The 14233-nt window shown below is 57.1% G+C and overlaps 1 protein-coding gene across 3 annotated transcripts; it reads right to left on the reverse strand.

Annotated features, from left to right (window-relative positions):
* Window positions 1-2833: 2833 nt before the first annotated feature.
* On the reverse strand, window positions 2834-13422 carry LOC128841986 (Golgi-associated RAB2 interactor protein 1A-like). Of its 3 annotated transcripts, none has more exons than XM_054037621.1 (6): window positions 13245-13422; window positions 10302-10486; window positions 9366-9621; window positions 8483-8622; window positions 8130-8209; window positions 2834-3098 (listed from the first exon to the last, which is right to left on the reverse strand). In XM_054037621.1, the coding sequence occupies exons 1-6, from the start codon at window positions 13416-13418 to the stop codon at window positions 2914-2916; spliced, it is 1020 nt and encodes a 339-aa protein (XP_053893596.1). In that variant the 5' UTR covers window positions 13419-13422; the 3' UTR covers window positions 2834-2913. The 3 variants fall into 3 exon arrangements, with proteins under 3 accessions (XP_053893596.1, XP_053893774.1, XP_053893683.1); XM_054037799.1 differs by lacking the exon at window positions 8130-8209 and adding an exon at window positions 5632-5713 and having other exon boundaries at window positions 2949-3098; XM_054037708.1 differs by lacking the exon at window positions 2834-3098 and adding an exon at window positions 5622-7275.
* Between the last annotated feature and the right edge of the window lie 811 nt (window positions 13423-14233).

The following is a 14233-nucleotide window of genomic DNA, read 5'->3' on the forward strand; positions in this document are numbered from 1 at the left end:
CGTCGCAGCCTCTCCGCGGCCCACAGCAACGGGGAGCAGCAGCGTCTGTTCTGGCCCACGCTGCAGCAGTCTCTGACCCAGTCCAGTCCCAGAAGGCAGCGCCCGCGGCACCACGGGCCTGCATGCAGCACAGAGAGGTCTGGCGAACCAGGGTACCTCTGAAAGGATTCAGAGGCACCTTGGACAGGCGTGCCTGCACGGAAATATCTACTACGCCCTAAATCCACTCCCTGTCTTAATCCACATTAACTTCCAAGGCCTGGTCTACACTACAAAGTGATACCGATGTAAACTGCCTTGTATCAGCCTAGTGCCTACACTTCCATTGATCTCCCACCAATGCCAGTGCCCCATTACGCCGACATAACAGCACCTCCACGAGCCACGGTCGATGTGTGGCGTGTAGACAAGCCCAAATCTCTCAGGGCAGGGGAGGGAAGTCAGAGGGGCCGCTCCAGTGTTGGCCAGGATGGGTGCTGGTGTCGATCGACCAGGAACAGGGGGCGGGGCCAGATGAAAGGTGAGTTGGGCAGATCGAACAGGAAGAGATCCTAGACAAGTTGGGGGGTGCCCGGTACCTCACTTCTATGGATCTCACCAAAGGCTACTGGCAGGTGCCTTGGACCCAGAGGCCAGGGCGAAGTCTGCCTGATCTTCGGGTTCCTGGTCCTGCCTCTCAGCCTCAAGGGCACCTGCCACCTTCCAGCGCATTACTGAGGGGGAGGGAGGACTTTGCTCTGGCGTATATTGATGATCTTTGTGTCATTAGCCAGACCCGGGAGGAACATGTGTCCCAGGTGAAGAGGGTGCAGAGTTGCCTCCAGGATGCAGGACTGACTGTAAAGGCGGAAAGTGCAAGGTAGGGGATGGCAGAGGCATCATACCTAGGCCACAAGTTGGGGGGTGGCCACCTGAAGCCAGAGCCGGCCAAGGTGGAGGCCATCAAGGACTGGCCACTCCCTAGACTAAGAAGCAGGTCCAGGCTTTCATTGGGATGGCGGGTACTACCGGAGGTTTGTGCCCCATTTTAGCTCCCTGGCAGCTCCCCTCACGGAGCTGTGTTGAAAGGGAAAGCCGGACAAGGTGGTCTGGACCGAGCAGTGCCAGAGGGCTCTCTGTGCACCGAAGGGGGCACTTATCCAGGGGCCGGTGCTGGTAAACCTGGATTTTAACAAACCCTTCCTGGTGTTCACCGACGCCTCGGACACAGGGCTGGGGGTGGTGCTGATGCAAACTGATACTAAGGGGGAGAGACACCCCATTGTGTACCTGAGCAAGAAGCTGCTGCCCCGGGAGCAGCACTATGCGGCCATAGAGAAGCAATGCCTGGCCATGGGGTGGGCCCTTAAAAAGCTGCAGCCGTATCTATGTGGGCGGCGCTTCACCGTGTGCACCGACCATTCGCCCCTGACGTGGCTGCACCAAATGAAAGGGGCTAATGCCAAGCTGCTGAGATGGGCCCTGCTCCTCCAGGGGTATGACATGGAGGTGGCCCATGTGAGGGGGAGTGCCAATGTTATAGCCGATGCTTTATCACGGGGGGGGGACCCTGAACTTCCCCAGGTCACTGGCTAAGTGACCCCGCTCAGTTCAGACTCGAAGGGGGAAGAGATGTGATGAAGTGGGGGATTTTCTTGTTTTTCCAATGGTTTGCATGCAGAGGGGGTGGGACTCAGTTTCCCTGGGTGTTACTAGTTTAACGAGGTGAGGGAGTTTGTTGTTACAGAAGACCAGCAACGGAACTTGGGACCCCGGCCAATGACCAGGAGAATGGACACCCCAGCGACTGGTGACCGGGAGGCCCAGCTCGGGAGTCACAGCCGGTTCGGGCCAGTGGGAGGACAATGAGCTGCGGAGAGAGGACCTGGTGACCTGACCCACCGGTTTCAGTCAGTGGGGAACAAAGGACGGCTGAGAGGAGAGGAGGCCCAGGTGACCCAGTTTACCTGGATAGAAGACAAAGGACAGAGACGGGGCTTGGGGATAGGTGATAATGGATACCCAGCTGGGAAGCAGGGGGGCTCGGGGATGGAGAGAGAGAGTGGGCAGAGCCCACCTGGATGCAGGACAAACCTAGATGTACTGGGCTGAGGGTTGCTAGGCCCAAGGGCCCGGAGAGTTTTCTGTGCTGGTTTCAGACACTCAATAAACCCTCCTGGTTTACGCTGGCTGAGAGTCACTCCAGTCTAGAGAACAGGGTTGCATTATTCCCTCTAGGAGTGGAGGCCCCGGGGGTCCAGAGTGAGTGGACTCCCTGAGGGGGCCCATGGCGAGAGACAGGCGTGCTGAGGGCTCAGAGAGGTGCGGTGCCAGGAGGCAGAGGGGCTTACCCCCCAGGAGAGAGTGGAGCCCCGAGAAGGGCTGTCGCTCTGAAGGGGGTTCCCCCCAGGGACCTACGGGGCCAAGAATGGGCACGACCTGTGAATCCATGACACCTGGATTCCAGGTGCTTCTTTCACAGAGCTCCCCCCAACCCGCCTCTGTACCCTAATACTTGTGCGGGTGAGAGCCGTCCCACCTTGGGATGATCCCACTGAGAAGGGCAGAGGACCAGGGAAGGGGCCTGTCCCCCCAGCCTGGCAGAGGTGTGAGCCAGGGCCGTTGTGCCTCTAACATTGCTTTCCCCGGGTCCTCCGCAGGTGTCTCCTGGGTGTGTTTCCCCTGGCTGCTCTGAGCCAGAACCCAGTGTTGGGGGCCGTGTTCCCAGGGGTGCCGAGCACTAAAGAACACCCAGAGGCTGCCAGCGAGAATGCACTTCTGCTGCCGCAATGCATTTATTACGTTTGGGATTTCCCAGTCAGACACTACCGGCCCCGGCAGCCAGCACGTCCTCCCCACCCGCAATGCTCACGCCTGCCCCAGGGCTGCCCCGGAGCCCAGCACAGGAGGCACTTTCTCTCGGGGGGCTGGTCCCTACTGCCGACCTGCAGCTACCAAGCTGCTGAGTCGAGACAGGGGCAGCAGCCCGGCAGGCGTGTCTCGTTCCCACAGTCCATGGCACTTGGTGTCTAACCAGCGCAGGGCTGTCCTCAGGCTGGCTTTCTCTCCGGTGTCGCTCGGCCTGTCCCGCCGGCACCGCTCACACACCGCCAGTTTCCCTAGGAACCACAGGAGGAGAGAATGCATGAACTCAGCCGATTCTTTTCAAACTCTTGGATGCAAGTTATCTGGTCCTGATGATTTAAAAATATTCCACTTTCCTAGTTCGTAGAATCACAGAAACCTAGGGTTGGACGGGACCTTGAGAGGTCATTTAGTCCAGGCCCTTGTGCTGAGGCAGGACGGAGTAAACCTAGCTCATCCCTGACAGGTGTTTGCTTCACCTGTTCTTAAAAACTTCCAATGACAGGGATTCCACAACCTCCCTTGGAAGTCTGTTCCAGAGTTTAGCTACCTTTAGAGCTGGCAAGTTTTTCCTAATACCAACCCTAATCTCCCTTGCTGCAGATTAAGCCCATTGCTGCTTGCCCTGCCTTCAGCGGACACGGAGAACGATTGATCCCCATCCTCTGTCTAACAGCCCGTAACATGGTTGAAGACAGTTCTCGGGTCCCCATTCGGTCTCTTTTCTCAGGACTAAACATGCCCAGTTGTTTGACCTTTCCCCATAGCTCAGCTTCTCTAAACCTTTCGTCATTTCTGTGCTCTCCTCTGGACTCTCTCCATCTTATCCCCGTCTTTCCTAAAGTAGCACCCAGACCTGGACACCGCAGCCAGCTGAGGCCTCCCCAGTGCCGAGCAGAGCGGGACAGTTACCTCCCGTGTCTGACATACAACACTCCTGTTAATACAGCCCAGGATGAGATCAGCCTCTTCGCAGCTGCATCCCGCTGGTGCCGGATCTGTAGTTTGTGAGCCGCTGATCTCCCAGCCCCTTTGCGCATGCCATCCCTTGGACAGCACAAAGCCACCAGGAGCATTATGTGCCGTATCACAGGGGGGCTGTGACGTTCCCCTGGTGTTATCCGGACCGGTGATCTGCTGGGTCACTCCAATCCTCGACTCTGGGAGCCAGCCTGACCCTGCTCTGCTGCGAGAACCCCCACTCCTGGGCTGTTCACACACAGCCTCTGGCACGTCAGCTGCTCCCAGCTACGTGAGTGAGCACTTTTGGCCAGCCGCTGCTTGGATTGTGCAAGCACATGACACTAGCCAATATCTCCGGTCCCGGACACAACCCTAGGAACCTCTGTCTTGCAGTGTCCAGTTATACCCGCCGGACGCTAGAAGCTTATACGAGTTTGTCAATTTAACAAAGAAATTGATATGTACCAGGCTTGTTATCCTAAGGGGAGTCTCTGACACGCTTCAAACCAAACACACTGCTCCAGGTAGAACAAACAACTGTAAGCAGAGTCAGAATGAGCTCTCCGCTGACATCTGGTGGTGAGCTGTGGAAAAGGACTTCAGGGGCTCATCTCGTTTGCATGGGCACACCCACCCTGCCTAGCACGATGGGACTGCTGGCCCAAATGGTCACTTTGGCTGCTCTGGGACCCCCAGTCTCTTTGTTACTGGGGCAGGAGTAATAAAGGGTTGTTATCCTGGTTATGGAATCAAGGACAGTAGAACTGTAATTGTCATTTAATGACTGAGGGACTCGCCCTCAACTAAGCAGCACTTGCTAGGCAAGGGACATGGGTTCCAAAGCCCAATAAATTGAATATGTGAGTGCTTGCTCTTTCTCTCTCTGGAAAGACCCCAAACACCATGTTGATCTTGTCTCTCTATTGTGTAGCAATAGAGCTAATTTAGACTAACTTAAGGGTCTTATTATAAATGACTGTTATCTAGATATTAGACTTACTTTGGGCTATGTGGTTCTAATGCAGGAAAACTATCTGGATGCATCAACAGTGAGGCTCCCCTATTAGCAGCTGAAATCACTGAGAGCTGTAATAAGTGGGTGGGGCTGAAGATATATTAGTGAATGGCTAGGGAAGAGGTGTGGCTGGCAAAGACTGGAGCAGAACCCCATGGAGAGGCGTAGGGACCAGCCATCGAGGGCCCAAGCAGCCGAGAGTGTAAGGTGCCTCCATACCTTCCACCCAGGGTGGGAGGTGAACGCTGCAGATGAATTTCTGAACTCTGGGGCTGCACTGACCAAGGACAGCAGCTGTGGGTTGGGTGACTTTTGGGTTGCTGGACTTAAGACCCTGAGGGGAAAAGGACACTGCCCAACTTACTTGGGGTGGGTCGTTTGCTCATGGTATGTGTTTATGAATCCTGTTTGTGGTGTTTCCCCAACATAATGCCGCATTTGTTTCCCTCCTTTATTAAAAGGCTTTTGCTACACTCAGAATCTGTGCTTGCGAGAGGGGAAGTATTGCCTCTTAGAGGCAGCCAGGGGGGCGGTGTGTAATTGTCCCAGGTCACTGGGTGGAGGCTCAAGCTGATTTTGTGTTGTATTGTTGAGAAGGAACCTCTAGATACTGAACCTGGCCCTTGTTGCTGCCAACTCTGATGGGCAGAAGGGTTACACAAACAAATTTATTAATTACAAAGATAGATTTTAAGTGATTATAAGTCAAAACACAAGAAGCCAGATTTGGTCAAATGAAATAAAAGCAAAACACATTCTAAGCTGATTTTAACACTTTCAATGTCCTTACAAACTTAGATGCTTCTCACCACAGGCTGGCTGGTTGGTTGTTCTTCAGCCAGGCTCTCCCCTTTGATCAGCGCTTCAGTCGCTTGGTGGTGATGTCTGTAGCTGGAGGTGGAAGAGAGGAAGAGCCTGGCAAATGTCTCTCCCTTTTATCATGTTCTTTCTTCCCTCTTGACTTTGCCCCCCCTTCAGAGTCAGGTGAGCATTACCTCATCATAGTCCCCAACTGACCAAGGGAAGGGGGGTGACTCACTCAGAGTCCAACAGATCCTTTGTTGCTGCCTAGGCCAGCGTCCTTTGTTCCTGTGAGGCTGGGCTGGGTTTGTCCCATACATGCCCTGATGAGGTGTGAACTGCCCCTCTGCTTTTGGAGAGTTTTTGCCTGGGCTTGCTTTAAGCCATGAGGACACTTTTTCAGCCTCATAACTATATACATGAAATTACAACCTGTAATATCACTATAACAACAATGCTCAATGCATCATGAGCCTTCTGAAGACACCCGACATGACAAACTTTGCACTGGATACCACACAATCATGTTATACGGATGAACATGGGGGTGCAGGGTGTTCCCCTGAGGTACAGAGTGCCACTCTCCTCTCGTGAGCACGCCCTGTCCAAGTGTGTGTGCCTGCACACTCTCTCTCTCTCTCAGTTTGTGGTGGGTCTTCAGCGACTCAGCCCTCTGGCCAAGTCTCACAGTCTGTATGTGAAATACAAATCAAACCCCTTCTGGGGTAAACAGTCCAACAGGGGCCTTTCTCTCCCTGTAGTCCTCCCTGAGCTCAGGTCTTTACTTAGTCTGTACATGGTCTCAGCCCTGGTCTCGAGCCGTACCCCCAGGGCTCCCTCCCTGGAGGTGATGTCTTCCCCCTCTCCTGGCCTTTCTGGCCCCAGCACTCCAGCTGGGCCACTAACCAGTTCAGTTCCCTTTCCAGGTATGCATCAAAGTCCAGGCCACTTCTCCAGTGGCTAATGGGGCCTCCGGGTCCTAGCTCAGGGACCCTACGAATAGCAGCCATCTGCCACATACCTTTAACTAAACTGCTACAATTCCCTGGGCCATTTGCCTGTGGCCCCAGCACATTCTTCACCCTTAACTCAGGGCCTTGTGCTGGCTGAGTCCTAGTAGCCAGTCCGGAGCTCTTTCTTGCTCCCCGGCCCCTACCAGCAACTGCTCCCGTCCAGGTCCTGGAGGTCCTTCAGGCAGCCAGGAGCACCAACTTAACTCCTCTGGCTCCTGTCAGCAACTGCTCTCTGCTCTGCACTGCAGCTCCTTTTATATGGGCCTGCTGGGCCCAGATTGGCTGCTCCCTGCAGCCCCCTCTGATGGGCTGCATCCCACGTGGCCTCTATAGGCCACTTGGAGGACTCACTTCTACTTCTTCTTTCTGGGATGGGGTGTGGTAGGACCCTGAGGCCGCCAGCAGGGTCACATGCCTCCATAATGTTCTGTCTTGAGTCAAGTCTGGAGTAGGATGCCTGTGAGGGACAGGTGTCTGACACCATCCAGCCATCGTGTTTTTGGTTTTCCAGGGGGTCTTTCTGCCTTCTTTCATTGGATCAAAGTTGAAGATGGTTCTCACAGAGAAGTTGGCAGGCATTTGGAGTAGATAAACATACCACCTTAGAGACCATTGGGTGACTGTTTGAGAGAGCCGGGCCTGTTTCATTAGAAAATGTATCTTTTCATTCTACTTGGATTCACACAATTTGAGGAGTCTGATTTTTGGAAGATGCTTCTTCTAGATGGTGTCCAACTTCACTCAGCTATTCCCCATTTTGTATGTGTGCATTTGATCTTTCCTTCCTAAGTGCACTTGTCGTTAGTGAATTTCACCTTGTTGATTTCAGACCAATTCTCCACTTTATGAAGGTCAGTTTGAATTCTAGTCCTGTCCCCCAAAGTGCTTGCACCCCCTCCAGCTTGGTGTCACCCACAAATTTTATAGGCATGCTCTCTGCTCCATTTATTAATGAAATTATTTAATAGTCCTGGCCCCAGGACTGCCCCCCCATTAGAGACATCCTCCCAGTTTGATAGCTAATGGGTGGTTCTACTCTTTAAGGATATTTTTTCAACCAGTTCTCCACCCACTTATAGTCATTTCTTCTGGACCACATTTCTCTAGTTGGCTTATGAGAATGTCATGTGGGACTGTGTCAAAAGCTTTACTCAAATCGAGATAAGTCATGTCTGCTGCTCCCCTCCCATCCACTAGGACAGTAACCCAGCCAAAGAAGAAAATTAGGTTGGTTCGGTGTGGTTTGCTCTCAGCAAATTCACGTTAGCTCTCACTTATCACCCTCTTACTCTCCAGGTCTCCGCTGGCTTTCAACACAGCCGAAGGCTGCTGCCAGGGTTTCGCTCCGTTTCAAGGGCGGTTGTGGCAGTCACACTCTGCGCCAGTGCTTGGCCGTCCCGTGACGGGCGATTTGTGAGTCTGCGTTCAAGCTTCGTCCCTGCATGACCTGCCCCGCTCCTGGGAGAAAGGGCTGAAGTGGGGGAACTTCTTACCTCCTGACCAACCTGGGGCACCCGATTCCTCTTCCCTGGCAGGAGATTTGCTCTGAGCCGTAAGATTCCAGGAGAAGAGTCTCGGGAAAGGGAAATGACATTGGTTCTAGTGTGTGCCAGTGCCCGTTTGCTCCCCTGGGCTGCACTGGGGAGAGGCAGCGCAGTTGGACCATCTCGGCCCTTTCTTCCCAGGAGCCAGTCCCCCATCCTGTACGTGTAACCGCCAGCCTTGGTTCCTCCCACCCAGCTCAGTCTGGGTTGCTTTCGGCAGGCGCGACCAGCTCCTTCACTCACTGGCTGGAGAGAGGGGCTCTGGGAGGGGAGTTCAGGATATTTGATGGGAGTCCCTTTACCTTCTCTGGACTGAGCCGTCTGTCTCCATTTTCCCCAGGGCTGCTCCTGAGAGATGGGAGCGTGTCCCCGACAATCGCTTGCCCATCCTTGCCACCACGCTGCGACTGGCTCCCGAGGGCAGCTGGGAATCAGGCACCAGCTGCAGGGAGAGACCACGTGGTAACGCTTACCCTGATGTGTGTTTGTAAGGCAGCCATCGCTGTGCCACCGGGGCACAGCCTGTGTGGTTTGGAGCAAGAGAAATTAGCACTCTGCAGCCACAGGGCTGAGCTCTCCGCTCGGTGCTCACCTGTCCCTGGGGGTCCCCGAGGGGATGTACTGGGATGTCTCCAATTCCAGCTTCGACCTCAAACTCAACCCCCAGATCCCCTACAGGTCCCACAGAACAAGGGGATGGAGAGGGGGCCCCAGGGCAGCCCCCTGCATGTGGGGACGCAGAGGGGCCCCCAGAGCATCCTGGCCCCTGGGTCCTGGGGACAGAGAGGGGACCCCAGGGCATCCCGGCCCCTGGCACGTGGGGACAGAGAGGGGACCCCAGGGCATCCCGGCCCCTGGCACGTGGGGACAGAGAGGGGACCCCAGGGCATCCCGGCCCCTGGCACGTGGGGACAGAGAGGGGACCCCAGGGCATCCCGGCTCCCCGCATGGGGGGATGGAGAGGGGCCATAAGACCTCCTATCCCTCTCCCTGGCTCCAGAGCCCCAGAGGGGCTGCCCTCGCCGCCCTGGAGTTATGAAGCCAATGCCCCCTGTGCCTGGCCGTCAGGCTCAGCGTCCAGGCAGGGCAGTTGAATGACCTGCACCTGTTGGGCCCATCGCTGGCCTGGGGCTGCAGCGAGCCTGTCCCGGCTGGCACCGCTCACCTCACCCCCGGGCGACGTACCTGTGCAGGGGAGCTGGTGGAGGAGCTGTCCACGCTGAGCACCAGGCTGTGCGGGACGTGGATGGAGGGGTCCTTGGTGGTGATGGAGAGCCCCCACTGCAGGATGTCCGCCAGCCGGCTCCAGAGCGTGAACACGGCGTCAGGGTGCGCCTGGTGCAGCCGCAGGTAATAAACCTTCCCCGTCACCACCTGCACCCGCAGCAGGCGCCGGCCGCTGTCCTGGACCGACAGTCTGACGTACCTCAACGGGAGGAGCCTAAAGCCAAGGGAAAGCACAGGATGCCCGAGTCCCCAGGGACAGGAGTGAGCGGCTGGCTCTGGGGTGTGGACAGGGTCTGGCAGCAGGAGGGCCACGCCCGCCCCACTGAGAACTCAGAGGGAGGGGCCCCAAAGGGACTGGCTGCAGAGCCCCATCCCCCCGCACGGGAACTGGCTAATGAGGGAGGGGACACAGCATGAACGGCCAGACAGGGGCTGGCTTACAAAGGGTTAACGGCACACAACTCCCCGTCAGCATGGCAGTGACCCCAACTTAGCGCCTGGGGGTGTCTGGGCTCCCTCTCTGCAGGAGCAGGACGAGGGGGTGCTGGGGCCCCCCGGATTTAGCAGCACAGTGGCAGCATCCCCAGGCACCCCAGCCACGTGGGGCTGGTGCCGCAGAACATGTAGGGGGACACAGGTGACAGGCACAGTGTGGGCTCCACCAGGCCCCATGGCCGGAGCTGCGGGCCAGGACAGCGCTCGGCACGCCAGGGCCCCAGACTCACACACCCTGCCAGGGCACTGCAGTTAGCATGCTGCACATGGGAGAGGGGCAAGGGCAGGGGGGCGGGATTCGGTGGGACCCAATGGGCTTTTCCATCTCAGATGTCCAACAGCTAAATCCCAGCACCTGAGAGCTCCCAGCTAAGCTCCCCACCCCACCCTGTTCCTCACCTGCTAAGGGCCATGGAGGGCTCCTGGGGCTGGCCTGCCCTCCCGGGGGGGCTTTCTCCCAGCACTGCGAGCCTGGCGATCAGGAGCACGTTGGGGAGGGGCAGGCAGGGCTCCGAGGACGTCACCCCCAGGGTCACCAGTGTGGGGGCATTGTGGATATCCACCCAGTTCCCCTGCTTCGTCACCTGCAGCAAGAAGGCCCCGGGTCAACAGCAGGGGACAGGAATGGACCCTCCCACCCTGCCAAGCCACCGGTGCCAGGACCCGGAGGAGAGGATATGCCCCCAGGGTTCGCTCGGTCGCATAACGGAACCAATCACCAGCTCCCAGGTGCCTTTCCTCCCGGTGCTTCCACGGGCTCTGAGAGCTCGCTGCTCCCCGGGGTCTGAGGCTAGCGCCCAGTGAAAAACCATCCTCGTCACAAAGCCACTGGCAGCTCTGCCACGAACCGGCCCCCTTGGCTTGCCGACATGGAAGATGGAGGCTCAGCTCTTCTCTCCCAGGGGCAAGACTCGGGGGTGGAGGCTCAGAGCTTTAATACAGCTTTGGTTACTTATCCCCCCTCCCCACACCTGGGATTGGAACCCAGTACCTTCAGCACCACACCACAGGCCGGTGCCCCTTGTGTGCAAAGAGTAACTCCACTCCCTACAGCAGCAGCAGTAGTAGGCTGTTATCCTTTAGTAGGCCAGCCACTAGAAAGGGATGCTACACACTCTGACAGTGCCACTGCTCCTAGGGCTATTCTCAAAGAATCGCTGAGCACCTCCGGGCTGTGCACCCCCCCACCAAACGGATGCTAGGCCTGGCCCCCTCAACCGGCTCCAAACTGGTTACTAATTGGGTTTCTGATGGGGCCCCTCATCTAGGCTACTAGAAGGGACAAGACAGCCCGCTAATGCATGCACTCGGCGCGTCCCACGGCTGCTGCCACCTTGCAACGCTGAAGATCTCGACCTATATCCATTCCCCAGCACTTAACTTGGCGCACAGGTGATACCCATGAAAGGGTTAATTCACTACACCCCAAGGCTCACTAATTAGCCAATGACCATCGGTTCTGATGAGCTAATCCTTCTAACTTGTAAAAAGAAGAACAGGAGTACTTGTGGCACCTTAGAGACTAACAAATTTATTAGAGCATAAGCTTTCGTGGACTACAGCCCACTTCTTCGGATGCATCCGAAGAAGTGGGCTGTAGTCCACGAAAGCTTATGCTCTAATAAATTTGTTAGTCTCTAAGGTGCCACAAGTACTCCTGGTCTTCTTTTTGCGGATACAGACTAACACGGCTGTTACTCTGAAACTTCTAACTTGTGTTTTCATTGGCTGCTATTCGTGTGTAATGGACTTTAGGTCTGTTACAAGGGGAGATGTGTGGGCTGCACTCCAGAGAGGGGACCCTTTCACCCCCAGGTCAGCGTAAGCGCCTGGAAGTAGCCAGCTAGTGGGTGCAAGGGAGGAGAGCATGAACATCTGGGGCAGGGTCGAGCCAGAGGACCAGGGCTGGGGCTGGCTACATCCAGGGGTGCAGAGACAGATACAGAGGGCTGCTGGAGGGGGATGGACAGATCTTCCTACAGATCAATCCCCTGTCAAAGTCACATTCCCTCTTTGACCCACCTCCAAAGACCCCACTCCCCCACAAACTGGGCCTGCCCCTTCCGTCCCAGGGAAGAGTCCGGCTCAGCACTGGCCTGGCATAGTTCAGGGGCTCCACAGCTTGCCCCATTAGATGCTTTTTCAGCCTCTTCCTGCTGTGATTTGGCCCAGCCTATCTCCTCCAAACTGGCAGGGCCTGGAAACCCCACCCCATTGCTTGGCCTCAGGGGCCCTGGGCAGGGGCAGCAGCTGGGAGGGGGGCTCAGGAGGGAAGGGCAGAGAGCTGGTTCCCACATGGGCAGCAGCACAGGGGGTGGGGGGAGGGATACTCCTTTCCTCTGGTCTCTTTCGGGTGGACAGGAGGTGGAGGAGGATCCCAACTTCGTGATACGGCGTTGAATACAATGTCAGCGGCTAATAAAACCAGCCGGGATGGTCTCTGCCCTGAGCCTCGCAGGGGGCTGGGACCCAGCCGAGCCCACAGTGGGGTGCTTTGAGCCTTGCAAGGCTTTTGCAGGTGATCAGGGTGCAAGGGGCAGCAGGGAAGAGGCAGCATTTCGTGTCTCTTCCTGTATGTTCGGGGCCATGGGGCAGAGCAAGCGGGGGACTCGATCCACCCTCACTTGCAGGCTTGGCTAGATTTCTAAGCACAGCTGTTTTGCCAGGAACAGCAGGGGGCAGCGCTCCCAGAAAAGGCCTTTAGTCTCCCCTCACCTGTGCTCTGGGCAGGGCCGGCTCCAGGGTTTTGGCCGCCCCAAGCAGCCAAACAAAACAAAGCCGCAATCGCGCTCTGTGGCGGCAATTCGGCGGGAGGTCCTTCGCGCCGAGCAGGAATGAGGGACCGTCCGCCGAATTGCCGCCGAACAGCTGGAGATCCGAAGTGGCCACCCCAAGCACCCGCTTGGTAAGCTGGTGCCGGCCCTGGCTCTGGGCAGAGGGCTCCCCCTAGGAGCAGGCTTCACCCCACAGTGCAGACAGCACCCCAGGACAGCCGCAACCCGTGTCAGAGCTGGGCCGCAGAGACCCAGCCGCTGGGCTCGGGGCGATTCCTGCCACCCAGCCCAGGGACTCTGCCAGGCCTGGCGACGGAAGCACAAGGCCCTGGAGCAGGACGCCTGGCCTGTGAGTTCAGGTCTTCGCTCTGCCCCAGACTTTGGGACCATAAAGCAAACAGGGGGAATTTGTCTCCCCCCTCCCCCCCCCCAGGAACACTATCCAGCCCTGAATGGGGAGACTGAGTCCGGGACAGCTTGCCATTAATTCATTGCTTGGGCCGCAGTAGCAGGGCCAGGCAGAGATGGGTTAAAGCAGTAGGAGGCCCTCTGGGCCAAGCAGAAGTACCTGGATGAAATTACTTTCAAACACTGCCGACTTGGGGAAGAGGTTGTAATCTGGAGAACGGAGTAGCTGGCAGAGTATCCCACCTTCCACGCCGAGGTGCACGCCCGAGGCCGGGTCATGAGCCAGGACCGTGCTGCAGCCACGGGTCCCAGGGAAGCGCCTGCAGCTGGCCATGCAGCCCTCGGGAGCATCTCCTTAGAGAGACAGCATGCTGCTTCTGTCTGCTACAGCCACCCGGCTTTTCTAATGCTCCTCTGCACCACAGGAGGGGGACAGGCCAGGCCCCATCTGCAACCTGCCTGGGGGCCTGCAGCCCAGCGGAGTTTGTGATGTCACAATAACTGGCAGGTGACCGCTGCCCTGACTAGGGCCTGGGAAAGGCCTGCCAAGTGGCACTGAGGACACGGCAAGGCATGAACATTTGCAGTGCCCAGGAGTTGCTTGGCCGGCTCGCTGCAGCTCCCTCCTCCCCTCCACTTGCATCAGGGCAAGAGCAGCTGAGGGGCCAGGCGAGGACACTGGGGGCAGGAGCGCTTGCCCCTGGATTCAGCAACGAGCTATCTGGTGGAAGAGAAGTGAAGTGTAGCCCCTCCATCCATGCTGGCCTTGCTGCTCTGAACAGGTGTGTAGTCTCAGAGGGGAAGCTCTGTTAGTCTGAATCTGTAAAAAGCAACAGAGGGTCCTGTGGCACCTTTAAGGTCTGTCTTTGTGCAAGTTTCCTCAGGAGGTTGATAAATTTCCATGCTCCCAATACTTCTGTTAGTCTTCAAGGTGCCACAGGACCCTCTGTTGCTTTGAGCAGGTGTGAGAGACTCTAGCCAGCAGCTTTGTCCACTAGGGGGCAGGAGAGACCCCACTAACAGCCGTTCCCAGGCTGCCGGAGAGCCCGTCGGGGGCCCTGGCCTCACGGCTGGCTCCAGGGCTCACCGCCAGGTGGGGCCACTCCTCCATAAGGCACCTAGAGCAGGCTGGGTGCAGAGCCCCACAGC

Source organism: Malaclemys terrapin, chromosome 1 (assembly GCF_027887155.1).
Source record: "Malaclemys terrapin pileata isolate rMalTer1 chromosome 1, rMalTer1.hap1, whole genome shotgun sequence".
In the NCBI taxonomy this organism is placed as follows: Eukaryota; Metazoa; Chordata; order Testudines; family Emydidae; genus Malaclemys; species Malaclemys terrapin.

Excerpts from the sequence above, each read along its gene's own strand:
- LOC128841986 (XM_054037621.1), bottom strand. The coding sequence starts at position 13,418 with ATGGCCAGCTGCAGGCGCTTCCCTGGGACCCGTGGCTGCAGCACGGTC. Across the intron at positions 8,623-9,365 it reads CCACCAGCTCCCCTGCACAG|CTGGTGCCTGATTCCCAGCT; the intron begins GTACGTCGCCCG and ends CTCTCCCTGCAG. Across the intron at positions 8,210-8,482 it reads GACGGCTCAGTCCAGAGAAG|ACTCTTCTCCTGGAATCTTA; the intron begins GTAAAGGGACTC and ends CCCTTTCCCGAG.